We start from the raw sequence: 26796 nt of genomic DNA, 5'->3' as shown, positions 1-26796 counted from the left end.
CGAGGGAAAAGACATGTGACAGATAGTCAGGCAAGGCAGAGATAGACTGTGGGTGAGTATTGCAGTTGGAGGGGAGTGAGTCGCAACAGACGTGCGCGCGCGGGAATCTACAGTCGTCGTGTGGGTGAGAGGGTGAAGCGACGGCGGACCAGGCTCCTTGTTACCATGGTTCCTTCTACGCCCTTGGCACGTGACTAGCGCGTATCGAGACTAGCGCCTGGCCCATGACGACTGCCGCCCGGGGTGCTATGGAATGGGACCACGATGCCCCATTCCGAGTGATGGCTGTTCGCACTCTTCACTGCCAGATGGTCTGAATGTTCTTGCATCAGCTCGACCTCACTACCGCACTGCGCCCGTCGCTCCTGCCGGAGGAGACGCTGCTTTTTGTCCAAGATCAAGTCGGGCTCTATGAGGGGTATGCGCATGTGTTGCTATCGCGTGCTCGTGAACTGACCCGGTGTATAGCAAATTCAAGATACCCGAGTATCAAAATGGCCAGTCCTACCTGACCTCGCACCGCGTCTGCTATGTAGACCACAACGAGCCACGTAAGAACTCGGTTGCTATATTTCTGAAAGATGTCGAGAAAGCCGACTTTTATGTATGTAGGATTCCAGGCGAATGGAGACCATGACTGATACCGTACAGGCCGGGTTCCTCAAGTCCTCACCCAAGATCACCCTCTACCCGAAGCCTTTGAAGCAGTTGTCGCGTGGTAGCTCGGTGCCCTCCAATCCACAGGTCGCTTCCGTCTCGTCTTCCACCCCGCCGCGACATAGTAGCCCCGCGCCCCCGCCTCCAGCAAGCGCAACATGGGTGTGTCCGATATGTTCATTTTCGAACCCGGTGCCGTCCAACTTCGATCCTGCCTTGGCATCGCGTACACCCATACCACCATGTCTGGCATGCGGAATCAAGCCGCCAACGGTGCATGTAGTCAAGGCGGCCATAGCAGCCATTTCGAACCGACCCGCTCCTGGTCCGCCGCCGAAAGATGTGAAGAATGGAGCACCCGTCGCTGTAAACAATGGTGAAACGTCGTCGTGTCCAAGGTGCACCTACCAGAACCATCCCTCTCTGCTCAACTGTGAGATATGCGGCGCATCTTTGACAACAGCTGCCGACAGGCGTCTGGATATACTTCAAGAGCCTAGCAGGTCCCAGTCACCAGGTCCTACTCTTGCATCACCTTTGCAGTCTGAGTCTGTCGAATGCATCAAGATGTCGTTTCGTGCGGGTGGAGGGCCCATCTTCTACGAACGTCTGAAGAATGCCCTGATCCAACGCAAATGGCTGCTGCAAAGTGCCCCACCGATTCCGAAACCGCGGCCAGCCTCTGGGAGTTTTCAGGACGGCTACGCCCCAAATCCCGATGGTTCGTCTGCCGAAGAGGAGCGGCCTCGAGTTGTCGGTATTGCAGGATTGGAGCGGCGCGGTCTGGAGCAGAGACAGAATAATGAGGCTATGATAGGCGGTGCATTTGAAGATCTCGAAGCGCTGATGACTTCAGCAAAGGAGATTATTGCTCTAGCTGAACAGTTTGCGTCGCAGGCCAACCTAGGCACTAGTGATAGTTCCGAAGCCAATGCGTTGGCATCCCAGTCTGCTTCTGCACTTGGTCTGGTTACCACCAAGGATATGCTGGGCACTGGATCAGGTTCAGAATCCTTATATGTATCAGAGCTTTCAAGGAATTTGGCCGAGTGGTTGACAGACGATACTCGGGGGATACTACGAAAAGAGGGTGGCATCATGACACTTGTAGACTTGTGGGCCGTCTTTAACCGCGCAAGAGGGGGCGTTGAGCTTGTCAGCCCTTCAGATTTTGAAAAGGCAGCTCGAATGTGGGACACGCTCAAACTCCCAGTACGTTTACGGCAGTTCAAGAGTGGCCTTTTAGTCGTCCAAGGTCGCGACCGCACGGATGAGAAGACCATCGCCAGTCTCCTGGCCTGGTTGAAGATCCTGCATCAAGAGCCGCCAGCCAACGAAGTTACATGGGACTGGCAAATGTACGGACGAGGCGTCACCGCTCAAGAGACGGCTGAAAGATTTGGTTGGAGCGTTGGAGTCGCAACTGAAGAGCTGGAGATGGCCGAAGAATCTGGCGCACTGTGTCGTGAGCAGGGCATCGACGGCTTCAGATTCTGGGAAAACTGGCTTATCAACATGCCAGAGACTGTGGGAGCGAGCATGTAGAGAAGCTGGAATGCTCGTCATGTCGGATACAATAACCCGGAACGATCAGGGTTCGTTAGAGCGCCGTTCAAATCAATGCATATCGCTATTCACTACAGGACGTGGTTTGTGCCATAGGCGTGTAATTATCTGGCTGTGTGGTTCTGGACCAAAACTGTTCTCTAATTGGCTCGTTGTGCCTTTTCCACTGTTCTCCAGGGCTGTCAATGGACCCTGACTGCTATTGTCGGTGTGGTTAGGCACCAGCAGCCGCATGCGTACCGCTTCTTTACCCAACGCCAAGGCTAGTGTTGGTGCCATACAAACGCACCGCACCGCACCTCACCTGTTTAGCATTTCCTCTCCATCTCTCAACCTTAACCACTACTCAACCACCCTGACCAGTGCTCGTCGACTTTGCCAATACAATGTGAGTAATCTCTAACCAACTTCGTAGACGTATCTGTTGCTGACGCTGCAGACAAGACCAAGATCGAGCCTATCAGGATGACCGCAGGCACTAAACGAAAGGTCGACACCACGACGGTTAGCAGAAAGCGCCAGAAGACAATACAGCATCGCCAACGAAGGGGGAACGTTCAACAGACCAGGATCCATCGCGATGCAGTGCCGGAAGCCGAGGAGCTTGATGTCGTAGCACAGAACCATGTATTCAGGTTTATGGACCTACCAGGAGGTGCGTAACCCAATGTCCCCGGCTCAAACATGCTAACCCAACCAGAACTACGTAATCGCATCTACGAATTCGCGATTGAAACAAGTCAGCGGACCTTTCCCCTCACACACCTCAAGCCCAAGAAGACCAGGGGTAAAAAGCCAGAGGATCCCCGGCCGTCTGTAAGGCCTCTACCCTACATCGGACTGACACAAGTGTGCACCACCATCCGGAAGGAATTTCGTCCTCTCTGGCTATCAACCCACCGCTTCCCCCTCTTCGTCCTAGACGACTATCTCAAAGTCTTCTTTCCAACACCGCTTCGAGCCTCACAGGCAAGCGACGAGGTGCGCAAGCGCATCAAGAGTTACTACAACCCCGCAGGTACCTTGCGCCTGAATCTCGACCACAGCTCAAAGGAGGAGATGGATATACACAAACTGCTCTTGTTCCAGTTGCGATTTCCCGATTACACCCTCACGCCTACCGCATGGAGTGGCCTGAGTGGCCCTCCGAACGCAGCAATGCTTGTCGTCTCCGCCGTGCTCAACAATAAAACACCAAAGTGGATCTTGTGGCTCAAGCGACGTGTTATCACTCAGGTCCGGCTCGGCGTGAATCATATGACAATGTATATCTGGCATGTGCGCATCACGGTGAAGGCGAGCCATTTTCCGGGCTGGAAGCAGAGTTGTTATGGGGTTGTGAAGGACCATGATGAGTTTATCGAGGGTCTGGGACTGGGTGGTTTGGGGTGTGATGTTCGTCTTGGCGTTGTGTATTGAAGGGGAGATGGGAAATGGGAAACTGGTGTTTTGTACTCTTGGGAATGCGAGGACCACATTTGGATAGGTGGTGTAGGAAGGTTCTTTTGGCCTGTGACTTGGTCCATCAAACAGGGCTGTTGGCGACTCCACTCTGAGTAGGATCTTTCATATGAAGTATAGTTACATGATATAATATAACCTCTATATATACACTTCCTACAGCCCAGGTATAGCATCACGCGTATACAAGAGTGTCCTATTATGCCGACCAACACTGGCCTTGTTTCAAATAGGAATTGCGACTACGTCTATTACCATGTGTCATACTCCCGATACAGGCTAGGCTGTCCGTACACATCTGTAGATGCATGTGTAAACCTCGATTCTCTGTGTACGTTCTCTGCTTTTTCATTTCACACTGCGTCTCTTTGCTTTTTCAAAAGACTGCCACATACATCATATGGACGCTGCTGCTTCTGTTCTTGAAAACGACCAACAGCATCGCAATGTCTTCGACCTGGTGTCCGTACTCGCCCGTGTCACATGATGCAGTTGCAGATAAGAATCAATGTTCTCTCTAACCCAAGGAGGAGGCCAGACATGCTGCCTCCGGTTCTCCCACGTAAAATCTCGAGAACCTGATAACATCTGTATGAAAAGCTTCCGTGTTTCCCTTCGTCCTCATGGGCTCGATCTCTGGGGTTTTCGGCTGCGTCTAAATGATGACTGCATGGGCAAGTGCTGCATGCCATGCCGAACGGATGCATGCACCCAGTTCCTACCCATGTCGTTGAGTATTACCCACTGCCATGACTTGCTTAATGGAGAAGGGCCCGGTAGATGCGCGTGGGGTAAGATTGGGACACGGGCTCGGTCTGAGCGTACGCACGGGCACGGCAGGCGCAACGCTAGCCATAGTTACAAGATGTCCAAGCGTACGTACGCTGCGTCAATTTGAACGCGCAAGCTGTGCAGCATTTAGTCGCAATCTTGAGTTGAATTTAATTTATTAGAGTGACCCTAAAGGGTGTTTGGTGATGCTGAGTTGCTGATGATGTCTGGTCGGATATGTGAGTTAACCGATTGAGGACTAGCGCCTTGGCGATCGAATAACTTCGATCGGAAACTTCTGATAACATTGAGACGCACGCCATACAGCAGGACGACAGCAGCACCCCACGATACCCATAAGCGGACATGATTCTCTTCGGTGCGTTCTGGCCTCATGGATACGCCGATATTGAACCCAGGTTCCTGCATGGCAGGCCCCGCTCAAACCAAATTCTGAGTTGAGTCGGCGGAATTCAGTCACGCGGTAGACGCTGTACAGCACGTGTTCACCGGGTTCTTGTTGAGCATTGTGGGCACTAAGTGATACGGGCTTCGTGAAATAGGTACTAGTCATATTGCTTATGGACTAACACCTAGTTTCTACGTGCAAGCAGAATGTAACTACCCCACTCGACATCTATATCAAGTTCCTGCCAATTAGCGCCATTGACTTGAAGGCTTGGGTCAGATGCGACCATGGTTTCCATCATCTCATCGACAACGTCGCCTTTCCCACCATCGCGTATTCGCACCCTGTCTGGGTGCTCGAGCTGCCACGAATGCACCGAACTCCAGGTACGGATATACTCCTCCATCTCCCCCAAGCGCATACGCTTGAACATCAACTTCTCGTTTGGAGTGGGAGAGTTTGCAGGAGCTTCGGGCTCGTACTCTATTCGCATAATGTCTGCCCAACCAGACGGAGGGGGATGCACAGACCGAAGCAAATTCTGAACAATCGAGCGGCCCGGCTGGCCCCAATAACTACCGAGAAACTTCTTCTCCTTTCCATATGCGTAGTCGTTGAGCACCTTGGTCGCGATCGGACGGTTGACCAGTACATGGTCTTTGTATCCCCAGTAGGCCAAAGTACCCTGTGGTCGAAGGATTCGGCGGAGCTCCTTGAACACATCGGTATGGTTGAACCAGTGGGCGGCCTGTCCAGCAGTGACGAGATCTACCGAGTCATCGGCAATCATTGGCATCTTCTCTGCGGAGGATTGCATGAACTTCAAGTTTGTGAAACTTTTGCTTCGCTCTTTCGCCTCGGCAACCATGCCAGCAGAAGGATCCAACCCCACCACGTGGTCGAAGCTGGATGCCAAGTATCTGGGTATCAAACCGTGGCCGGTTCCCAGGTCGACACATAGTCGTTGCTGTCCTTTATGGTAACCTAGGACTTTTTCGTATAGCGCAGGCGGATAGGAAGGCCGAGAGACGGCATAGCGGGTTGCAGAGAACGTGGCTTTGCTATGGAAGAGGGTTAGCTAGCCACAGAAGAATGATGCTAGGGGAAAAACTGTACGCAAAAGTAGACATTTCGATGAGGATTGCTACCCGTGTCTGGCAGCGGGCAGGTCTCTATGTTAAGGGACTTGAGAAAGAGACTGGGGCTACAACACAAGGCCGGCTTGCTGCAGGTTACAATGTAAGTGCGAATAGGCAACGCAGTCATGTGCATGTGAAGATGGAAAGCCGACTGATGCCGGGCCGATAAAAAGCCCAGACCCAGCCGTCAGTGACCAGCAATACCATACGGAACGACTCAGAGAACAACTCAGGGCAATTCTTCCGAGTCAAAATGCAATGACGATCACGAGCGCGTCCATCAACTCGCCGTACTACTTGGGTAATAAATGTGTACAGCAGTCGGGGCCAGGCAACCCCTGTTGTAAGGAACGGCCCGGATGACGCATGTGATTCATTCCCAGGGGCAGGTTGCTACCTAAAACTCTCGTTGTTCCCCTCATACGTGGATACTTTGCATAGCCCGGCCTATCCTGGCGTCATTCATCTATCCACCCACTGGACACGAATCCTTCATGTCGAGGCTTGCGTCTTGGCAATTGACATGGTCTAGCGGCCGCTCCAAGCCGCCGCAATGAAGATTGCAGCTTGGGATACAGGGCCGTAAACAACAGGTATCGTCGAATTGTTTGTCGACATGGAATTTCCCAAGAGCAACGTACCGATAAGCTAGTCATGCTTTTGGAGTCCCAGCATACCTCTATTTACCCCCATATGGCACCATTTCTCGGCATAGATGCGTCTTTTAGCGAGAAAAACTTCCAGGGGGCAACTGGGCAGTATAAGATATAAGACGATGCGTGCTTACTACCGCATTTACGCCCCTACAGCAGCCTTGTCATCGATGGAAATGGATTCTCGTAAATCAGCCCGGACCAACTCATCATGCGACCAATGTTTTCGATCCAAAGTCAAGTGCTGTCGGACCAAACCTCAATGCTCACGGTGTGAGAGGTTGAACTTTACCTGCACGTATAGCCCCGGCTTACCCTTGGGCAAGCCCAAAGGAAAAACCCGCCGCTCGTCCCAAATATCCGTGAGGCCTACCAAGGACATTGACTACAACACGTCCAGTTCAGTTGAGAGCCTGCAGAGTATGTGTGCTTATCCGGTTTGAGAGTGACATGGATACTTACTATGACTAAAGCACCATGTTTCGGCAACCAGATGGATCCACAACAATCCGACTTTTTCGAACCAAACCTGTTGAACTGCAGGAGCATCTCCCTGGCGCCAACCAACTCGCCTCTCGCAGATCATTCCTCAACAATGCTTTTTTCCCAAGCTTCGGGTCCCAAGCACACGACGCTCCAAGTGTGAACGGCTTCAATTCTGAGAGTCCTCCCGGCAACTTCAATTTCCCACCCACCTCTTCTCTCCAATTCGAGCACTCAGAGAGCGGTAGTAGCAGTGTTGGTAACACAGAAACGTGTTTCTGTATCGAGAGCCAAACTACCTATCTTCATCGCATGTACGAGTTGAATGTACAGCAGGCAGACGTCCCACTAGACCAAGTACTAAACCTTACTCGGCAAGCAATATCGTCTGTTGAGAAGTCACTCGGTTGTCAATCCTGTGCCAAGAAGAACACGATGTGGATATGTCTGCTCCTTCTGCACAGAGTGGGCTGCTGTCTCGAGTGGACACTCAACGTCTCCGCAGACTCCGCAACAATCAATCGATTGACATGATTGATTCCTATATAGGTTAAAGAATTACTTCATTAGGCAGCCTTTAACCTAGATAGGAATCAATCATGCCGATCCGATTGATTGTTGCGGAGTCTGCGTCTCCGTCTCCAGTCCCCCGACCCTCCCCGTCTACTTTGGCAGCTTCCAGGTCAACACCACGGGGAGAGAAGGCGAAATTCTCGCAATGGCCGTCGAAACTGAAGTCCAGCGATGCATTGAATTAATGGAGGTTTTGAATGAGCAATCGGCAAGGCCACAGCAATCTCAACTAAGCCAACCCGAGATACCCGAACCGGTCGCTCACCTTAGCAGCGACTTGAAAAAGTACTTTATTCTACTCAAGGATAGACTTGGAAGAGACGCATCGTCTCCATAGAATACAGTTCAGCCCCTCTCTGATGGGATTTTCGTCTTCAATTTCTGCGCATGCTTCGCGCGTAAGTGGATCTGGGATTGTTGGCAATGCACATCGCCCTATTTGTGAAAGCTACTCAAGCATCAGTTATTATCCACACTCCATCCTTCTGAACAAGGCATCCTTGTGAAAGTCTCGCATCACGCTAGGCCCAATAAACCCTCCATCGATTCAGAACAGGAGCCCACCATGTTCATATCAGTTCTAGTACCCCCAGATCTAACTAGCCCTGACCCAGCCTTGCTTCCATCTCACCGCCACGTCCTCCGCAAACAAATCGGTCTTGGACGATCTGCGACAGGCAAGACCGCCCGAGATCCCAGAAGTTACCTGATAAGAGGAACCATAGCCACCGGAATCACCGGTAGCGCTTACCGACGTGCAAGGGCTTGACCGATTTCGCCTCGCTATCCTACTTCTTCCACCTATCAGGGAACAGTAGTTTGAGGGAATATCTTTGCCCATCACAGCGGTAGAGATGTTAAGTCTGCCGGGCTGAGTGAGACGGAAATCTCCTAGCGCTTATTTCAATTGAAAAACCTTCCCGCTGGTAACGAGAAGAAGATCGAATACTACTACGATAAGCACTATTATGATAGGCACTACTACAGAGTGGAATAGAAGGCGATATCGTTTTTGGAGTAGTTGGTCCCATATCGTTGGCGTTGAGATATCCTTCGGGCACTAGTCGGCTAGACTCTGGGCGCTTCGGCGGCCCGTTGCGGTTACGCCCGCCAAAGCATGTTACGTGTCTGGTGGGGTGTACGTGGGTCTTGGAGGAACGACTGCTAGCCAGCCCGCGCGCATCGCCAGAATAGTCCAAGGAGAAGGGCAGGCGTTCAATCGCGTGGAGGCGGTCAATCCATGCGCCATACCATACTCAGCTTCAACCACGTAAGCTGTATTGGCTGTGTCTTTTGTGGTGTGCGGAAGGTGGGCTCATGTGGTGGGGAATCGGCGTCCAAGACTCTGCTCGTCGGCTAAGACTCTGGCGAACTTAAGGTTAACTTGCCGGAATTTCTTGGCAGTTTGGAAGGTAAACCTGACGAAGCGCTGTTGTTTCCTGGAAGGTCTGACTAGCTGTGGTTCTGAACGCACGGATATGGAGTAGAGAGCTGACCAGATGGTAGGCTGTATCCCAAGACAGTCTTGGTGACAGTGCCGTTTCACCCATATTACAGTTGCGTCGGCATCTCGCTGCAATATATTTCTCGGGTAAAAGAGCAATGGAGTGGTACCGTACGCTCTAAACGTCCCGTTGCTACAAGGTATGCCCTAGCTAGGCGCACCTGTAAAGATGAGAACCAACATGGAAGGACTGGCATATTGAAAAGGTATGGAGTATAAGACGGCCCCTCTTATCGCCTAGAACAGCCTGTTCGCACTAAGAAAGCTCGGTAGATCTTTGTTCCGATTAGTCCAAATGGGGAAAAAGCCGACAAAAATCACCGATCGGTCAATTAGCAGGTCGGACCAAACTAAGTTTGCCTTGCCTCGCATCGCTTTTCCGAGCCGGAAATGCGAACTAGGAATCGTCTAAAACGCCACACGACTGCTCAACACCTCCTGTGGCCTGTAGTTCAGATTGTCTTGTCTTTTTTGTCGTACCTCCATCGTCCACAATGTCGTCTTCGAGCCAGCAAAAGCAGGCTGAGAAGACTCTCGTGGACCAAACCAACCTCCTCCCTCGCGCCCGACTCATCATCGTATTCGGGACCCTGGCTTTTGCCTTTTTGATCACATACGCAGATCAGAATGGTATCGCGGTGATTCTGCCAACAATGGCAAGAGATCTAAACGCCCAGGACACCATCTCCTGGGCAGGTACTTCTTCGTTTGTCGGCAATACCGTGTTTCAGGTCCTCTACGGTCGGCTTTCTGATATCTTTGGCCGCAAGGTGGTTTACCTGTCGGCACTTATACTGTTGGCGGTAGGCGACATCTTGTGTGCGACTGCTAAGAATGGACCCTCGTTGTACATCTTCCGGGCGCTTGCTGGTATTGCCATGGGAGGCATCAACTCGCTTACCATGATCATCGTTTCCGACATCGTTACCCTTCAGCAGCGTGGCTATTATCAGGGTCTACTCGGTGGATGCATTGGCTTGGGTAACATTATAGGTCCATTTGTCTCTGCCGCTTTTGCAGAAACATCTTCCTGGCGCAACTTCTTCTACCTCCTGGGACCCTTGGCTGCTGCGTCAGCTGTACTATCATTCTTCTTGGTACCGTCGTCAATGCCGCCAAGGAAACGCAAGGAGACACTAGGGTTGATCGACTACTGGGGAATCATCACCGGCTCAATCGCTATTGTATTTTTCCTGGTTCCCATATCCGGAGGAGGCTCTTACTTCGTCTGGAACTCTCCCATGGTCATTGCAATGCTTGCCATCTCGGCCGTTGCATTCGTCGCCTTCCTGATTGTGGAGTGGAAGGTATCCCGCCTGCCTGTTATGCCTCGCAAGTTTGCCCTTGGAATTCACACACGAGACATGGTTGCTAACACCTTGCTACTGTTTAGTGTCCATGTTCAAAACACCAGCCGTTAGCGTCATACTCGCACAAAACTTCTTGTTTGGGTTCGCGTATTATGCGGCGCTGTACTATCTGCCAATCTACTTCCAGAATGTTCTGGGGTACAGCCCAGTTGGGGCATCTGCTCTCCTGGTACCGTTTGTTGCAGTTCAAATGATCTTCAGCGTCGGCTCGGGGCTTTATATATCGAAAAGCGGTAGATATGGGGAGGTTATCTGGTCTGGATTTACACTTTGGACTTTGTCAGTATTCTCCTTTTCCTTTACTCCCAATTTTCTGCCCTACATTGCCTTTTGGCCTGCTAGTTGAATCTGTGGTTGTTTAGCGACTGGACTTTGCTAACCAAGAGCATAGGGGGGCTGTGTCCATGTGTTTCTTCAGCAGAACAACTGCTCCAGGTATCATTGGCATTGTCTTGGCAATACTAGGTGCCGGCGTTGGGAACGTTTTTCAGCCATGCCTTATTGCCCTGCAAGCGCATTCACCCAAAGCCCAGCGAGCTGTTGTCATATCAAACCGGAACTTCCTGCGAGGCCTTGGTGGCGCCGTCGGTCTTGCAGTCTCAGCGCAAGTCATGCAGAGTTCGCTGCGGAACAGTTTGCCGCCACACCTCCGGACTCTCGTTTCGTCTTCGTACAGCATACCCAGTTTCAACAACCTCCCCGGTGCAGATATCGAGGCTCTGCTAGATGGCTATATGACTGCTTCTCACACCGTGTTTACCGTCCTGGCACCTTTTATGGGTACGTGTCTCTTGGGCTGCTTTTTGGTCAAGGACCGGGGACTGCAACGGAAGGAGGAGGTGAAGGAAGAAAAGCAAGAAAGCGTGCAGACTGGCGAGAGTGAAAATAAAGACGAATCTGTGGAAGCGGGAGAGCAAGGTGTCATACAGAGACCAGTTACGGAGACGGTGCCGTCAAAATAGTGAGGTGGGTTTGAGTGTTATTTGAAAATAGATGTAGACATGGTTCTGGGTTGCTAGATGAAATCATGTATTATGAGAACTATAGATTATGGGAGAGGAGAAGAAGAACGAAAACCGACTTATAGAGCTTAGCGACCATGTATCAACACACGTCCTTTCTCGCTAGTTTTGAACTGAGAACTTGTGGAATGACTGGCTTGTTTTGTATCCAGAGCCTTTTTTTCAGCCTCTCCAGCCTCAATCCATCTGAATTGGACTGATCTAGCACTGCTTGATATGTAAGCGTCTTGCGGAGAAGGGGTGTTTGGTGTTGAGGCGCCGACCACGTGACTGGACCGGACATCGAGATGCCGGCCCAGCGCCAAGGATCGGACTGGCCCGAGTCATATTCCGGACTTTCCTTCTGATCTCTCTGATCCTTACAGCGATACACATTTCCACTCCTGAACGTACCTGATCCAAGCGCTCCCAACAGTAGCAATGAGGGTCAATTCACTCGTGTGCGCCATATTAGAAAGTTGCTCCGACCTCTTTCTGCCACATCCGTCTGCTGAATGCCCGCTCTGACCTGTCGGCGATATCGATCCAGGATACCTCGAGAGGCCCTTGTCAATATTTCGGGAGCCTTGGTCTAGGTTGGGTAGCTCCGGATATGTCGGTGGACGGCAGATGGTGTCTTATGACGGACGGGCAAGTAGTAAGAGTACAGCGTACCGGTATACGTGCTTTCACATTGAGAAGACCTGGGGAAAAGCTAAACCAATTTCTGGCTAGCCACTATCTTGAGCTCTATCTAGTACAAGGACAACCGATTCCGTCACTATTCCCTATGCCTTTCCGTTGAGAGCTTCATCGCGTCCGACACTATGCATGTTCAGGTATGGTGCCTCGGCCACACTAACAACGCGGTGTCCAGATCGAGGGCCGTCGTAATCATATGTGGCTGTGTGGTAAACAGCCCGGTTGTCCCATACCGCCAAGTCGTTGACACCCCACTTCATGCGCAGCTGTGTGGCAGTGTCAGTGAGAGTTTTCTTGGCGAAACAAACGGACTTTGCCTAGCAGAATGACTTACCTGAAGGTCATGGTTCTCTGTGATCAGATCCGACAACCATTTCAACAATTTCTGGCTTTCTGCCTCGGTAAGTTCGTTGACCCGTTGAGCGTGGTGCCCGACACCAAAGACGCTGCGCCAACCCGTTACTGGGTTCGATCGCAACATGGGGTGAATGGCAGTAAGGCTGGGGCCAATGTTGACAGGTGATCCACGGGGGACAGCGTAGAGATGGGCGACCTCTGGGTCTTCTTCGAAACCCACGGGTCGGAACGTGCAAGTTAGGCCCTCCAGGAACTTCTGGTAAGGAGCAGAAAGCCTGTCGTAGACTTCGTATGCACTGGCGAAGACTGTATCACCTGGATTCGGTTAGTAGCTGGTTCACACCTGGCCGTTGTATTGCGATAGGGTACTAACCTCCATATTCAGGGACGACTCTCATGATCAATGAGGTGTAGTCGGACGTGTTGTTCTTGAGCAGCAGTTAGTGTCTGCCTAAATGAGGAAGTGGTGGCTGGCCGTACCCAGAGTTGCTATCAGTCAGTTCAGTCAGTCCGGAGCTCTCTGGACTGACTGAACTGACGTCCTGAGGTCACTGAACTGGACTGGACTGACTGCCAAGACTTTTCAATTAAACTAAAACTGACTGACTGAACTGACGTCGCCGCGGCCTGCGGACTGACTGGACTGACTGAACTGAGTTACCTGACGTCGAACTGAGATAAATGCTCCTGTACTTTTGAGATTTCTTCCTCTGATAGTGTGCGCGCTAGCCCAGAAGCTGAGGTAGTTGTTGGCTGTATACCAAGCCTCTTCCAGCTCTTCAAGCTCTGCAAAGCTGAAATAAGCTCTGGCTTCATATGGAGTCTCCGGGTGCCTAACATGTCGCCAAGCTCGCTGAAAGTCCGCTCACAGTCTGCCGCTGCTGCTGGTATTGTTAGGACGTCAATAGCGAACTTTGAGAGTATAGGGAACTGCCCAGCAACTGACTCCCAGTATAGAAGCGGATTAAGAGACAGCCAATCCTCCTCAGCTAACGCTGGTTGCCGCTTCCATATCTCATACTCATCCTCAGCAAGGCTTGCCTCTAACTGCCGTGTGCTTTGCTCAATTGACGACTGTAGAAAAGCTGATCGCGACGTTGAAATCCCTAGCCGGGGCTTCTTACGCGGCGGCGTTACAGTGTGAGCTGAAGTGGCTGCAGAGTCCTTCCGCCCCTGCCACATACGCAGGAATGCCCGGTGGTTATTGTCAAGCCAGCCGTCGCGATAGTGGACACCGTCACGGGCAGTGACATGGGTGTCAGGCACCTTCCAGAGCGCTGAGAGGTGGTGTTTGTAGTGCGGGTGTAGTATTGTAGCAGTGTAGTAGACAGGCGCGTTATCGAATTTTGCGTAGTACTCAGCAAGCTTACAATGCGCAAGGTTAACGTTTGTAATAAGATGATCTTCAGGCGCATCTAGATCTTCGTAATTTACATCCTTAAGGCGGTCTTTGAGAGCCTCAAGCTGGTCAAGAAGCCACTCAAACGTTACTAGAACTTCCCATATAGCGCCGTGTCGGCCGTGTCGGCCGCGACCTTCAAGTAGCCGTGTAGCTTCGGCAAATGGCTCAAGGAGTCGAATGTATTCTGTTATTGTCGCCCAGTCCTTGCCGCTTAGACCCCCTTCGCGTATATATAACCGTGGCTGGGCAGCAGGGAGCTGCTCACGATTCTTCCGGCGTCGTGAGGTTGCTGTTGCAGCACTATGCTCCTCAAGTTTACACTCAATATAGCCATCGATAGGGCCGTGTAGCTCAGCTGCACGGACAAACGTGTTGAAATAGCTATTCCAGCGTGTCTTAACAGGCTTCACAAGCTGCCGGATGTGGGGTGTAACACCTAGAGACTCTGCCTCCTCGCACTGTAGGCGCTCTAGTAGTTGTCGAGTTTGAGGCGTACAGATAGACGCAATCACGTCAAAGAGGACGCCAACAGGACCGTATTTGCGCCACTCATCCATGTACTTCTCCTCTTCCTCAAGGTGTGCGGCTTCATTCTCGTACGCGCTACGGTCTTTGCCCCAAATTACTAATTGTGCGCTTAGGTTGAGTATATGGCAGCAGCACCGCAGCCGCCGCTCGCTTGCGATAAAGCCAAACTCCTCTGCTAAGGACTCAACTGCAGTATCATTGTTACTTGCGTTGTCAAGCACAAAGTACCCAACCCTCGCGTTGTCAACGCCAAATAGCCGAAGTATTGTTGTTGCTGCAGCGGCAATATTATTGCCAGTGTGCGCCCCGTGTAGCTCAGGCAACCCAAGCAGGTGGTCAACTAGCTTGCCCTCGCTGTTAAGGTAATGTACGCAGAGGCCAGTAAAAGCATACTGCCCACCAGTTGAAGTCCAGTTGTCGAATGACACGTGTATAAGCGACCGGGCTTCGCGAAGGTAGTTGGCAACAGCTAGTATGTATGTATTGTACTCAGTAATAATATGATCGTGGAGCGTTTAGTGGCTACGCCAAAGGAGAGCTTCGGCTAGCGGGCTCACGGCCGCAATCATGGCTCGAAACTGCGGCGTTTCTATTACGCGAAGGCTCTGGTTGTCCGCGACTACCCAGTCCTTCAGCGCGTCCTGAAATCGAGAGGTTGAAAAGCTTGCTGCTATCTCGTTTGCTACCTCTTGCGATACTTCTATCCCTTTAGACCTCATAATATATACTTGGGACTTTGCGAGCGCGCCCATAATATTGCCCTCCCGGCTAGCAATTGGTACAGGTCCGTTAGGTCCGTGTGAGTGTCCAGGCTTGTTGCTTGAGAGGTGTCGGCCGGCGTTTGTAGTGCTGTCAGCCTCGTAGCAAGCCTCCTGCTTCCGTCGTTGATGGCAGTACCGGCAAAGCCAGTAGTTTTTCTTGTACTTGCGGTGCCAGACGGCCCAGCCGTGGCGGTAGATCCAGCTTTTTGGCCCACCGCGACTATTACGCTCAACCTGGCGCCGCTCAAGATACGGCACACGCTTAAAATCAAGCCCGTCGTAATTGTCGTCGTCGTCGTCGTCGTCGCCGTCGTTGGGGAAGTCCGCCTGTACTGCCAAGGGCTCATCAGCCTGGGCCTCGCTCGCAGTATCGCCAACAGTAGGCGCGTTTGATAGCGATGGTAGAGGAGAATTGCGCTTGTCGCATTCTACAAGGCGGCGAAGGCCTGAATTAGAGGGAGTAGACATGAAGTACACCAAGAAGTATTATGGCAACAGTAGTCTAGCGTCGTGTGTATAGCAGACGCGACGCGACGCGACGCGAAAGGCTTACTAGGTGCGCACCGGGTAGCGCATTTCCGCAAACTCTAATTAGCTTAAAGCTAGATGCTTTAACTTATATAGGATTAGTGTCTTTATATCTAGGACTAGCGCGGCTTCGAAGCCGCACTAAATGTGGCTTTCACAACTCTAAAATACTGCTTTAAAAACAGCTAACGTCAGTCTAACGTCAGTCAGTTCAGTCAGTCTGGAGGCTTCTGAACTGACTGGACTGACGTCCAGCTGCCTCAAGAACTGACTGACTGAACTGAGTCTTGGCAGTCAGTTCAGTCAGTTCGAACTGAGTTACCTGACTGATAGCAAGTCTGGCCGTACCTCGAACCCAATGTCGTGATGCCATCCATCAGCAGCCGACTGCTTCTTTGTACGGGCCTTGCCATCAACACCGGTCTGCTTTGACAGCATCTTCTTTGGGTTGCGAGCGATAGTGGACATCTCAGCATCGACCTTGCCGCCTTCAAGCTGCGTGTGGTTACTGACAGTGTTAGATTATATCCTCTCACAGAGTCCTTCATGAAGAACATACATTGGATGAACATGGATTCCAGAGGTGCTGGGTTTGCCGGTGAGTTGACCGAGTCGGTTGGTGAACTCTTTTTGTTCCTGGGGAGTGATGTCTTGATTACGGAACACGCAGACACCGCGCTCGCTGACTGTGATTTTCCATCATGGTTAGTCAGGCCAATATATAACAGATGGTGAAACTCACTTATGATAGCAAGGTCACGGAGCTTAGCATCGACGTCTGGGTCGTTCAAAAGGTCGCGAATCTGGACGTCTGCGTACTCTCGACCAAGGTAGCGACCAATGTCGGCATACTTGTATCCATCCATGGCGTTTCCGACATATAACCGTCTCGAGATCGACAGCGGAGGAATCCAGACTTGGGGCGCGGAGGCCTTTGTCTTTACTGATACCAATTCCTGAGACTGGGTAGCCTCAGCCGTCGTGTTTGGTGATTCGTCGAGAAGTAGTCCTGGGGCCATCTTGAAAAAGCTGGAGGTAGGTGGTGATGGGAGTGTGTGTGTAGTAGTGATGGTGGTTGTGTAAGATGATGCTGGGATTACATTCAGATGGACACTGATTTATACGAGTAGTTGGTTTGCGTAGTGTCGAGTGAAGTTCGAATGTGGCTGGATAGTCTAACGGGCCGAATAGTGGTGCGGCTATTCGCTCGTATCACGCCCGATCGGTGATTAATGTAGAACGACCGTCGGCAACTTCTTGCGTGTGTGTACCTAGGTGTCTATGAGAGCTAGAGATGCAGTTATTGACACTAACGATGCAGCCTGACACTCTCAACCGATCGGTCAGATGAGTTTCCTAGTAGTGAAAGAGACAGCGTGGCTTCATCTGTACAACATACCTATCATCTCATCACAGTCCCTCTTTCGGAGAAGCATGATTGCCTAGATGCTCAATATGAGATAATGTCGGGTTGGAATAGACGCAGTGGTAGTACCGATCGGTTCCTTGACCAAGTATTTGGGAGAAGCATCAAGACAGTGGGCCCTTGTTCCGACCACGTCTCTGATATGCAACCTGTGGTCAAGGCTCGACTTACACTCTTCTCACTATACGCGGTTCTCTCATTCTCGATCACACACAGACCACAATGAGCCAAACACAACGCCTCCAACGGTACAACACAGGATCCAACGGGGGAAGAAGCTATGAGCACCTTCTCGGTACGCTCGTTCTCAAGCCGTAAGATAGCACACGGTTGATGATTAGACCAGCAGGTGCAGGTGCAGGCATGATGGAGGGGGTTTTCTGCCATCCGCTAGGTACGTTCTAACTTGTCCACGTTGCAATCGTGGGTACCTCTTCGCATCCATCTCTGACATACCTACTACAGACACGATTAAAGTAAACATGCAGACGGCAGCAAGCCGCAACGCCTATCAGACTGCCAGAAACATCATCCAGAAGGATAATCTTCTTGGCTTGTATCGCGGTTTCAGCCCTGTTATATTGGGGATTGTACCCAAGATCGCTATACGCTTCGCTAGTTTTGAGACGTATAAATCGCTTCTGGCGCTTCCAGATGGGAGCCAATCTAGCCAACGGCTGCTTTTGGGTATGTGGACACAGTGCCAGTTGGTCCATGGCTATGTACTAACTCTTCTTTTTTAGCTGGCCTGGCAGCAGGAGTGACGGAGTCTATCCTTGTTGTAACACCCATGGAGATGGTGAAGATCCGACTGCAATCCCAGAAGCGTGCTGCGAATCCCCAACGAGCCATACAAGTCGTCCTGGATATCGTTCGTAATGAGGGGATTAGGAAATTATGGACTGGAATTTCCCTTACGTCGTTACGGCAGGGGACAAACCAAGCAGGTTCGTATACTCAAAGGCTCTTCTCCCATTACATTCAGCTAATCGGGACGGTGTAGCCAACTTCTTTGTATACAGTCATTTGAAGTCTTTCGTACTAGAGAGGAGAGGAGGGAAAGACTCGAAAACTCTACCCCCGTATCAGACCGCCCTGATCGGCTTGGTATCTGGCTCTGTTGGGCCACTCTGCAATGCACCAATAGATACTATAAGTAGGTACTCCTGGGAAACCCCGTCTTGGAATCATGAAAACTGACTCATCCCCTCCTCTTGCAGAAACAAGGGTTCAGAAATCGCCATCTCGGCCTGGTGAAAGCAGCTTTCGAAGGATAGTCCACCAGACTAGTCAGCTTGTCACAAACGAGGGCCTGCCTGCTTTGTATAGGGGTATTGGGCCGCGGATTCTTCGAGTGGGCATAGGCCAGGCCGTGTCTTTTACGGCGTACGAGTTTCTTATTGCACGGATTACTCTCTACAAGGTTGCGGCTGTGGAGTCGATACCACATCGAAAGATTTCGATGGCATAGTAGAATGGCGAGATTTCAAGAAACTAGTCAGAATGTTTCAGTCAGTTCAGCCCTGCATCAAGGACATCCCTTGTCCATCCACTATTGGTTAATTTAAAAGCATCCCGTATATGCGCGTGGGGTAGGATCGGGAGCACGGACGCGGACGTCTGCCGGATGCGCCGCCACCTTCGCATGTGACAAAGGAAGGAGTAGGTACCTACCTAGGTACATAACGGTACTACCCAGTAGTTACCGACATCGGGACATTGTTACAACATGTAGTGACATGCCGAAACTGGTCAAGTCAAGTTCTTGGCCCACGGAAAATAGGCAAGCGGGTGCAGCGAGATTATGCGGGTGAGACGGATATAATCAATTCGACTGTACTATGTAGGTAGGTGGTTTGGAAGTCGCCTATGCAGGGTGGGGTGGCAATGACGTGATGCCGACCGATCAAGTCCTGCAGCCGAGCTTACAACCATGAACATAACGGTAGATGGATGGCGATTTAATGCATCTTTAGCACGACCTTGCTGTGATCTTCACGGTCTAGCATTTCCGCAAACACGCCTTCCTCGTTGGTGGTAAGAGGGCAGCCTGCGCAGGATGTTAACAAGGGGCACAATGGAACCGCCGCGGCAGTATCATCACAACATACTGGCAAAGTGGAGCCTGTATTCTTCGCCATCCTTGGTTGCAGTAACGTCTTGTGTTTTTTCGTCGGTGTCTGCCGGGTACCAGTACACGCGCTTTGGCGCGAGGCTGCGGTCTTCTAATAGTGCTCGGGCGAGAATGTGTCCGTCACACTGGAGGCGTTTGTCCTTGAGCTCGAAGACGGCTGGCTCGGAGCCGATCTTTGCTTGCTCACGTCCTTCTGGGATGGCGTCTATTTTGGTGATGGGTTTGCCGGCGATTTCGATGGTGAAGGGCTTGGGGATGGTGTCCATGTTTTCTGGCATTGTGACGGTGGGTATGGATGTGAGAAGGATCAAGATGAATGCAAGAGTCCACAGGATGTTGTGTTGGTTGTTGTGGTGTTTGTTTGTACTGGTTGACATTCGCTCGCCTTGTTTTGTTTATATAGGCAGCTGCTAAGCTATGAGGGGTAGCTGTAGCTATGTCGTAACGCTTTCACCAAAATTCCTTTTGACATGCAACATTCACATGCCCATTATTATAGACGACGAATCTTGGACAACGGAGAGGAAAGAGTGCTGTTGTGCGTGCAACAAGGCAGAGTGGTTGCCGTGGTTGCCTAGAGGTGAGTAATCGCAGGACGCTGTAGGTTCCCAGACTCATGTGGGCAGCCGCCACCGACCAACGACTCCTCCAACCACGACTCCCCCAACCACGACTCATTCTGGACGGCATGTTAATACAAGAATCCAAGTATATGGCAAAAGACCGCCGTTGCGCCGATCGCTGCTCCCTTCGGTAACCCCGGCTCACGAGGCCAGTGCCAAGACGTAAATACTCCGCCCTATCGATAGCTTCCTCAACCTCTCCTGCCTTTCCTGGCCCACAGCCGGCACTCAACCTCTAGCACTTGACCTGTGCAGCAAATGGACAGCTAAAAGTCGACATGTCCGATGGACGCAATAAAACCCACTGGGGAGCCAAGAAACGAGCGTTTCGACCGCAGCACACGCGGACCTATCCGTTGCGGCAGGTCCTTTTGCTTTCTTTTTGGCTATGCGGCGTACTAGGCCAACCGTCACGCACCATTCGTCAACCGTCAAATCAGGTACCTTGCCGATCATGTAGGGCAATATGGACAGCTCGTGTCGGGCTTCGCCATGGCTCGAAACACCACAAAGTACGCAGGCCGCAGCGGCGCTTCCATCGGTATGTGCACCGCATGTGGCAATTCGCTATGGCGCATTAATGGCGGAGATGGGACTGCGATAACGGGGCAGGGGTTCGCGCGACTCCGCCAGCACAATGGCGAAGAGCAAGAGAAATCGACTCACCGTCGGCACTACTATAGCCACGAAGCAAGGATGGAACCGCCAGCAAACAAAGCTCCTGCTGTCTCTGGAACAGCGTCGTGGTAGCTGCTAGAGGTGGTGCTAGACGTAGTGCACCCCACGACCACGCGCCTCGTTGTACTCGGCAAGGCCGCGCCTGAGACGGGTATACTACCACGGCTGGGGGCGTCCTGACACAAGCCCTGGCCGGCTGTCTAAACGTCATAATAGGAGACCAAAAGGAAAGTATCGGAAACATGAGAGCGCACACGGAGACAGCGACGGCGACGATGAATCGCTGGATTCCACCCAGACCGGCAGCCACAGCTAGATCAGCTTCCTCTTTCGCATTCGCTGCAAGGTAATCAGGCGAAAGCTTGTGCTCCGCCTAGATAACGTACCTACATGGGCGCCGGGGTACGTCGCTCCCATGCAGGCGCCAAAGATACATGACGGACAGTGGTTAAGACTTTGCCAAGCAGTACCAAGCCGTACGGGGCCCCAATCCGGAAGGACATACTACGCACCTAGTCCATCTGGTCTTGGTATACTCTTTTCGAAGACACGATGGGAAGGTTGTAATGGTCAGTTGGTACAGTGTATTGGGATGAAAGCAATATCACGCAGTGTATAAGTATCCAGTCGTGCTCCCGTCTAAATCATCATCAGCCAGCTCAGTCAGTCGCTTGTCTCTTCATCCCATCGCTTCACACAGTCTCTCGTCGGGTCCGCCTCTCAACAACCAACAACCAGCATCTTCATCATGCGTTTCCAAACCATCATCGCTTTCGCGCTCCCTGCGCTCGCTCTTGCTGTTCCTACTCCCCAGGACCCCAACTTCGAGTTCCCTGCCGACACTCCTGATGATGACATTGTTGGTGGCTCCACCGCTGCCTCTGGCGAGTTCCCCTACATTGTCTCTCTCCAGGTCGGCGGATCCCACATTTGCGGTGGTTCGCTCATCAACGGCAACACCGTTGTCACTGCTGCTCACTGCTCCGTGAGCTCCGTCATCGGCTCCGTCAGCAACCTCCGCGTCCGCGCCGGTTCCTTGGTAAGTTTTGCTGCTTTCCCCCTTAATCAGAAGACGACTAACATGATATAACAGAGCCGCTCCTCCGGTGGCACTCTTGTCGGTGTCTCCCAGGTCATCGTCAACCCCAACTACCGCAGCAGCAGCCAGGACTACGACATTGCCATCTGGAAGCTGTCTTCGTCGATCCCCACCAGCAGCACCATCGGCTACGTCGGCCTCCCTGCCTCTGGCTCCGACCCGGCTGCCGGTGCCACCGTCACCGTCGCCGGCTGGGGCACCCTCAGCTCCGGTGGCAGCTCCCCCAACGCCCTCTACAAGGTCAGCGTCCCCGTCGTTTCCCGCACCAGCTGCCGCTCCAGCTACGGCTCCTCGTCAATCACCAACAACATGGTCTGCGCTGGTCTTACCAACGGCGGCAAGGACTCTTGCCAGGGTGACTCTGGCGGCCCTCTTGTCGATGCTTCCAAGACTCTTGTTGGTGTCGTTTCTTTCGGCCAGGGCTGCGCGCTTCCTGGTTACCCCGGTGTTTACTCCCGCGTCAGCACCCTCCTTTCTTTCATCCAGCAGTACGACTAAGCGCTGGATTCGAAAACGGGTTGGATTGGATTGGTAAACTACTGGCGACGGTCCCAGAATACTCGGGATTATACGATACTCCTGGATTTGATGGTTGATGGCTAGGAAACCCCTTATCCACCCTTTTTTTACGATTGCTGGGCATGGGATGGATGACAATGAGCATGGGATTATGAACTGCTGTTGCTGCTGAATGGGTTGTTGAGTACTTGATTTGGCTTCCCCTTTACTTCTTCTTCTTCTTCTTTACCCCTTTCTTCTCAATTTCTTTGAGGAGAAGGGACTTGTGGATATTTTGTGAATATGGAATGAATGTTTTGGAAAATATTGGTTCTGTGGCTACTTTTGTGTGAATGTGAATGTGTCATGTTTGATATCTAATCCTCAGAACTGGACTATGAAAGGATCTGCTTTAAGACTTGGTGGACTTTGATGGAGAAAGGAGGGAGGGTGAGAAGGCAGATATCAGTTCCTTCTATTGTCTAGTACAAAAGGAGAGGAATGAGATGGAATAGTGGTACAGAATACACAGAGCCAACATGTCATAAAAGAAGCACCACTGTAAACCGAGCAGCGACACCATCACTCATAAACCAACCAGCACAAATAAACTCCCAAGAAAAAAAAAGTTGCCAGCCAAACAAGCGGCATATATTGTGGGTATTATCAGAGAACAGACCAAAAAAAAGGCGCCATGAAAATATATACATGGACATGGTCGTACCAAAAAAACCCTCCTCCTCAACCACTCCAGTCCATGTCGTTCAAAACCGTCCACTCTCCCTCCTACCCACGCCTAAATTCCCATACCCAGTACTCCTACCAAATCTATCTGCCTGACCACCACCACCACCAAAACCAACCGGTCTATCCCTCTCCCTCTCCCTCTCACGTTCCCTCTCCGCATTACCCACACTAATCCTCTTCAAGGGGGCTAACGTCACGTTTACTCGGACTAGCTCTGCGTTCAAACGCGCCGCCGAGACTATCTCTTCCCCTCGTGGTGGTAGAGCTGCGGTGGTCGGAATCGCGAGTGAGGAAACTGCCGGTGGATTTGCGTAAAGGGGAAGCGGCGTGCGTGTTTATACCGAGGTAGCCGCCGTCGTTGTTTGTGGAAGAAGAAGAAGCAGCGGGGATGGTTGGTGCTTGGCGGAAGGGGTTTGGTGTTTGTGAGGGGGCTCGGAGGGGGGGAGGAGAAGTCGTCGTCCATGGCGGTGGAGGAGGTCGAGTAGCGTGTTTTGCGCGAGGGTGTGTGTTGGGTTGAGCGAGCTGGACCGACGTTGTCAGGGTCGTATTGTGAGGCGTAGCTGGAGTTTGGGTTGGTGCGGAAGGTGCGGCTGATGATGGTTGTGGGTGTGTATGTGACGACTTCGCTGGCGAGGTGGAGACTGCTGCCCTTGACACCGACACTGGAGTCCCGTCCCCTGTCTTTTGAGATGGTTTGGATACCCACGTCTCGGCATTGCTTTCGGAGTGATGGGTGTACGAATTTGCTGTCGTATTCGTGGAGTACTTGTCGGCTGATGAGGGCGTTGTCCTTGATTTGGCGCGTGAATGCGCTTCTCAACCACCAAAGCTGCAACGACAGCACTGCTCCGATGAAAAGTGTCGATGTAACCCTGATGCTCGGTCTCGGGTCCAGCGGCGCAACCGGGAGGTTGAAGTAGTAGAGAACGACGTGCAGCGGACTGAAGAGACAGAACAGCTGCAGACAAAGGGGATTCGGGTCCCAAACAGCAACCTCCCAGACGTCCCTGCCTTCAACTGGATGCGCCCGACTCGTCGCGTTGTTTTGTACCAAATTCTTCACAAACTGCATCGGGCTGGCTCCCGCCGGCGATGAGTCAACCCTAACGCGCTTTGCACTCGGCGTCTGAGGCGCAATGTCGACGCTCTGCTCGAAAAGGCGATAGTACCTCCTCTTGCCCCATACCAGCCATGCATTTCCAACACTCGTGATGCTGAGAACCAAGACCACTAGACCCATTATCCACTCTACCCAGCCCGGGCCCTGAACCTCGCTGAAGACGCCGTCATCGTCGTCGGTCGTGGGTGCGCCGCTGTTTGCCTGTGCGAGGACAAAGAGCAGGTTTGCGCCGAAGCCGATGTAGAGAGCGTAGGATGAGGCAAAGTCGTCCCAGTCGGAACTGTTGAGTTCTTCCGATATCCAGATCAGCCAGTCGGAGGGGTCGAGGTAGGATTTGATGCGCTCCGACAAAGGCGCGCGGCGCACGAGTTTCGGCATGTCTCTGGGTATTACAATTATTCCGAGGGAGGTACGACTTCACTGATCTAGTATAGAGAAAGTAAAGGAGCGAAGATGGACAACGGTGAATCTCACGACATGGCGCGGTGGTGTTGTAACAGAAAGAAGGGGATAAAGAGGTAAATGGTGAAAGAAGAAAGCGCCGGGTACAAACAGTTGGCCAAACACGGACTAGGGCGTGCGCCCGCCCATGACGACGGCCGCACCCCCCGGCCGGCCTGGAGCTCCAGCTTCAACCGAGCTTCGACCTCACGACGACAGCCGCCAACCTACACGACGCAATATGGCAGCACCGGCAGCCCAGTACAAGGACAGACAGTTCCTGGCCGTCATCGGCGATGAGGTGCGCACTACCCGAGTGCTCCTGGCCATGAGAATGTGATTACAGGAAGCTAACGGGCGGCAGGACACTTGCACGGGCATGCTGCTCGCGGGCGTAGGCGTAAGCTATTGAGACGTCGGAATGCGATATAATATGAATACACGCCTGACGAGAGTTGCAGCACGTTACTCAACCCCCGGACAGCCAGAAGAACTTCCTAGTCGTGGACGCCAAGACGGAAACCGCGGTCATTGAAGCTGCCTTTGACAAGTTCACCACGGAGCGCAAGGATATCGCCATTCTGCTCATCAACCAACATGTATGCTGAGGAGCGCTGTGGGTAGTTGGAGGACGTTGCTGACGACGGCTAGATTGCCGAGAGGATACGACACCGAGTCGAGGCATACACGGCTGCCTTTCCCTCACTGCTCGAGATACCGTCCAAAGACCATCCCTACGACCCCGAGAAGGACAGTGTGCTGAAGAGGGTGAGGAGGTTATTCGGAGAGTAAGCGGGGACAGCGACTGCGAATAGTGGCGAGGACGGCGGAAGTGGGCCATGCCAAGTACATGACTGGCACGAGGCCTTTAAGAATCACTGTGCATACTTCATGTAGACGTCTGCGACGACTAACAGGGATACATAGCACATACAGCGAAGATATCCACCACAGTAAAGTCTCCACATCACAAAGTGCCCTAGAGTATGCATTTCCGTCGTATCTACATTAAGCCGTGGTCCAATAATATCCATACACCAGAAATCAACATCGCACTGGTATCGCGGAATGAACATGAACATGATCAACTCCCATCAATTTAAAGCTCTCTCCTCTGTCGCAACCGCTCCTGCACCAGACCTGCCAAGGGCCCAGACATCTGCACTCTTGGCTGACCCAATTTGATCTTGCTGCCGCCATTCGCCTTGTTGTCCTCCGTTTCTCCCCTGCGTTGTTGAACATCAGACACCATTGTTGTTGGGCGGGTGTTGCGGTGTCGAAGTGAAGCTAGAGACAATTTACCGGTGGAAAGCGATCTTGGCAGTGAGGCAGGTGATCTTGTCGCCGTCGGCAGTAAATACATCTGCGAGGACGGTGTAGGTGCCCTGGAGTGTTGTTAGCATTGCAATGGTCGTCTGTAGAGTTACAAGTACGCACCGGAGGAATCTCCCTGGGCAGATCAACATCCTTGGTCAAGCTCATCTCACCCTTCTCGAGCGGGCAGTCGAGATCGCCCTTCTTGATCGTGTCGCACCCGTCGGCATTCTGGTTGATGAGCGTAATGAGTCCGTACTTGACTTGGAGGTGCATCTTGAAGCCCTCGCCGACCTCCTCCTTGAAGTCACCCGTTGCCTTGATCGAGAGCGACTGGCCACTGTGCGCGTGTTAACTTCTACATCACAAGATACGCAGCCTAGAATATGCGCAGGCGTGGAAAACATACGGAACCGGTGGGTTGGGGCTTAGGTCGACCTTTTCAATCTTCAAGATGTCGTCGGCTGGGTCGCCGCAGAAGTACAGCGGATTGTCGCCGGGCACCTTGTACTCGGCCTTGATGGCGACCTGGTCGCCTCCCATCCATGAGGGTGTCGCAGTGGCGGTAGCGGCGCTGAGCGCAGCGACGAAGAGGGTGGTGAGCTGCATGGCGGCGGTGAAGACAGCTGCACGTGAGAAGGAGCTGTAGGAAGGTAGATTATGCGCAACTAAAAACGACCCGGTTATTTTCCGATGTCGTGATGTTGAGGTTTGGGAAGAAGTTGGGGTTGATGTGGAGAATGGGGAGCTCTGGGTAGTGGTGGATGAGGCTGGCGTCTACTAGATAGCGCCGCCTGCCGCGGTCCGACCTGTCTGTTGATGGGGCTGGGGCGAAGCAGACGCGGCAGGGA

At 52.2% G+C, this 26796-nt stretch overlaps 13 protein-coding genes across 13 annotated transcripts; 7 read left to right on the top strand and 6 right to left on the bottom strand.

Moving 5' to 3' along the window:
* Positions 1-317: 317 nt before the first annotated feature.
* PtrM4_072920 (EAP30 multi-domain protein) lies at positions 318-2202 on the top strand (the record flags this gene model as incomplete). Its single annotated transcript, XM_066106007.1, has 3 exons — positions 318-418; positions 469-604; positions 652-2202. The coding sequence occupies 3 exons, from the start codon at positions 318-320 to the stop codon at positions 2200-2202; spliced, it is 1788 nt and encodes a 595-aa protein (XP_065964634.1).
* Positions 2203-2455: 253 nt separating this feature from the next.
* On the top strand, positions 2456-3642 carry PtrM4_072910 (uncharacterized protein; the record flags this gene model as incomplete). Its single annotated transcript, XM_001941411.2, has 3 exons — positions 2456-2585; positions 2639-2878; positions 2924-3642. 3 exons carry the CDS (start codon positions 2456-2458, stop codon positions 3640-3642), a joined length of 1089 nt encoding a protein of 362 aa, XP_001941446.2.
* Positions 3643-5048: 1406 nt separating this feature from the next.
* Positions 5049-5994, bottom strand: PtrM4_072900 (putative S-adenosylmethionine-dependent methyltransferase; the record flags this gene model as incomplete). Its single annotated transcript, XM_001941412.2, has 2 exons — positions 5049-5925; positions 5981-5994. The coding sequence occupies 2 exons, from the start codon at positions 5992-5994 to the stop codon at positions 5049-5051; spliced, it is 891 nt and encodes a 296-aa protein (XP_001941447.1).
* Positions 5995-9710: 3716 nt separating this feature from the next.
* Positions 9711-10637, top strand: PtrM4_072890 (uncharacterized protein; the record flags this gene model as incomplete). The annotated part of the gene is made up of 1 exon (XM_066106006.1): positions 9711-10637. One exon carries the CDS (start codon positions 9711-9713, stop codon positions 10635-10637), a length of 927 nt encoding a protein of 308 aa, XP_065964633.1.
* A 353-nt stretch (positions 10638-10990) lies between these two features.
* PtrM4_072880 (uncharacterized protein) lies at positions 10991-11548 on the top strand (the record flags this gene model as incomplete). The annotated part of the gene is made up of 1 exon (XM_001941415.2): positions 10991-11548. One exon carries the CDS (start codon positions 10991-10993, stop codon positions 11546-11548), a length of 558 nt encoding a protein of 185 aa, XP_001941450.2.
* Positions 11549-12375: 827 nt separating this feature from the next.
* Positions 12376-12770, bottom strand: PtrM4_072870 (uncharacterized protein; the record flags this gene model as incomplete). The annotated part of the gene is made up of 2 exons (XM_001941416.2): positions 12376-12555; positions 12624-12770. The coding sequence occupies 2 exons, from the start codon at positions 12768-12770 to the stop codon at positions 12376-12378; spliced, it is 327 nt and encodes a 108-aa protein (XP_001941451.2).
* Positions 12771-13303: 533 nt separating this feature from the next.
* On the bottom strand, positions 13304-15145 carry PtrM4_072860 (uncharacterized protein; the record flags this gene model as incomplete). Its single annotated transcript, XM_066106005.1, has 2 exons — positions 13304-15045; positions 15103-15145. 2 exons carry the CDS (start codon positions 15143-15145, stop codon positions 13304-13306), a joined length of 1785 nt encoding a protein of 594 aa, XP_065964632.1.
* Positions 15146-17773: 2628 nt separating this feature from the next.
* Positions 17774-18762, top strand: PtrM4_072850 (tricarboxylate transport protein, mitochondrial precursor; the record flags this gene model as incomplete). The annotated part of the gene is made up of 4 exons (XM_066106004.1): positions 17774-17978; positions 18035-18238; positions 18295-18447; positions 18512-18762. The coding sequence occupies 4 exons, from the start codon at positions 17774-17776 to the stop codon at positions 18760-18762; spliced, it is 813 nt and encodes a 270-aa protein (XP_065964631.1).
* Positions 18763-19252: 490 nt separating this feature from the next.
* On the bottom strand, positions 19253-19703 carry PtrM4_072840 (uncharacterized protein; the record flags this gene model as incomplete). Its single annotated transcript, XM_001941418.2, has 2 exons — positions 19253-19341; positions 19403-19703. The coding sequence occupies 2 exons, from the start codon at positions 19701-19703 to the stop codon at positions 19253-19255; spliced, it is 390 nt and encodes a 129-aa protein (XP_001941453.1).
* Positions 19704-21474: 1771 nt separating this feature from the next.
* On the top strand, positions 21475-22323 carry PtrM4_072830 (Secreted trypsin serine protease; the record flags this gene model as incomplete). The annotated part of the gene is made up of 3 exons (XM_066106003.1): positions 21475-21765; positions 21820-22077; positions 22180-22323. 3 exons carry the CDS (start codon positions 21475-21477, stop codon positions 22321-22323), a joined length of 693 nt encoding a protein of 230 aa, XP_065964630.1.
* A 985-nt stretch (positions 22324-23308) lies between these two features.
* Positions 23309-24568, bottom strand: PtrM4_072820 (DUF2418 multi-domain protein; the record flags this gene model as incomplete). The annotated part of the gene is made up of 1 exon (XM_001941420.2): positions 23309-24568. The coding sequence occupies one exon, from the start codon at positions 24566-24568 to the stop codon at positions 23309-23311; it is 1260 nt and encodes a 419-aa protein (XP_001941455.2).
* Positions 24569-24779: 211 nt separating this feature from the next.
* On the top strand, positions 24780-25423 carry PtrM4_072810 (NtpG, Archaeal-vacuolar-type H+-ATPase subunit F; the record flags this gene model as incomplete). The annotated part of the gene is made up of 4 exons (XM_001941421.2): positions 24780-24932; positions 24996-25031; positions 25093-25230; positions 25283-25423. The coding sequence occupies 4 exons, from the start codon at positions 24780-24782 to the stop codon at positions 25421-25423; spliced, it is 468 nt and encodes a 155-aa protein (XP_001941456.1).
* A 506-nt stretch (positions 25424-25929) lies between these two features.
* PtrM4_072800 (E1-DerP2-DerF2 multi-domain protein) lies at positions 25930-26554 on the bottom strand (the record flags this gene model as incomplete). Its single annotated transcript, XM_001941422.1, has 3 exons — positions 25930-26016; positions 26069-26285; positions 26355-26554. 3 exons carry the CDS (start codon positions 26552-26554, stop codon positions 25930-25932), a joined length of 504 nt encoding a protein of 167 aa, XP_001941457.1.
* Between the last annotated feature and the right edge of the window lie 242 nt (positions 26555-26796).

Source organism: Pyrenophora tritici-repentis, chromosome 2 (assembly GCF_003171515.1).
Source record: "Pyrenophora tritici-repentis strain M4 chromosome 2, whole genome shotgun sequence".
Taxonomy (NCBI): Eukaryota; Fungi; Ascomycota; class Dothideomycetes; order Pleosporales; family Pleosporaceae; genus Pyrenophora; species Pyrenophora tritici-repentis.
This window is presented reverse-complemented; position numbering and strand designations above follow the sequence as displayed.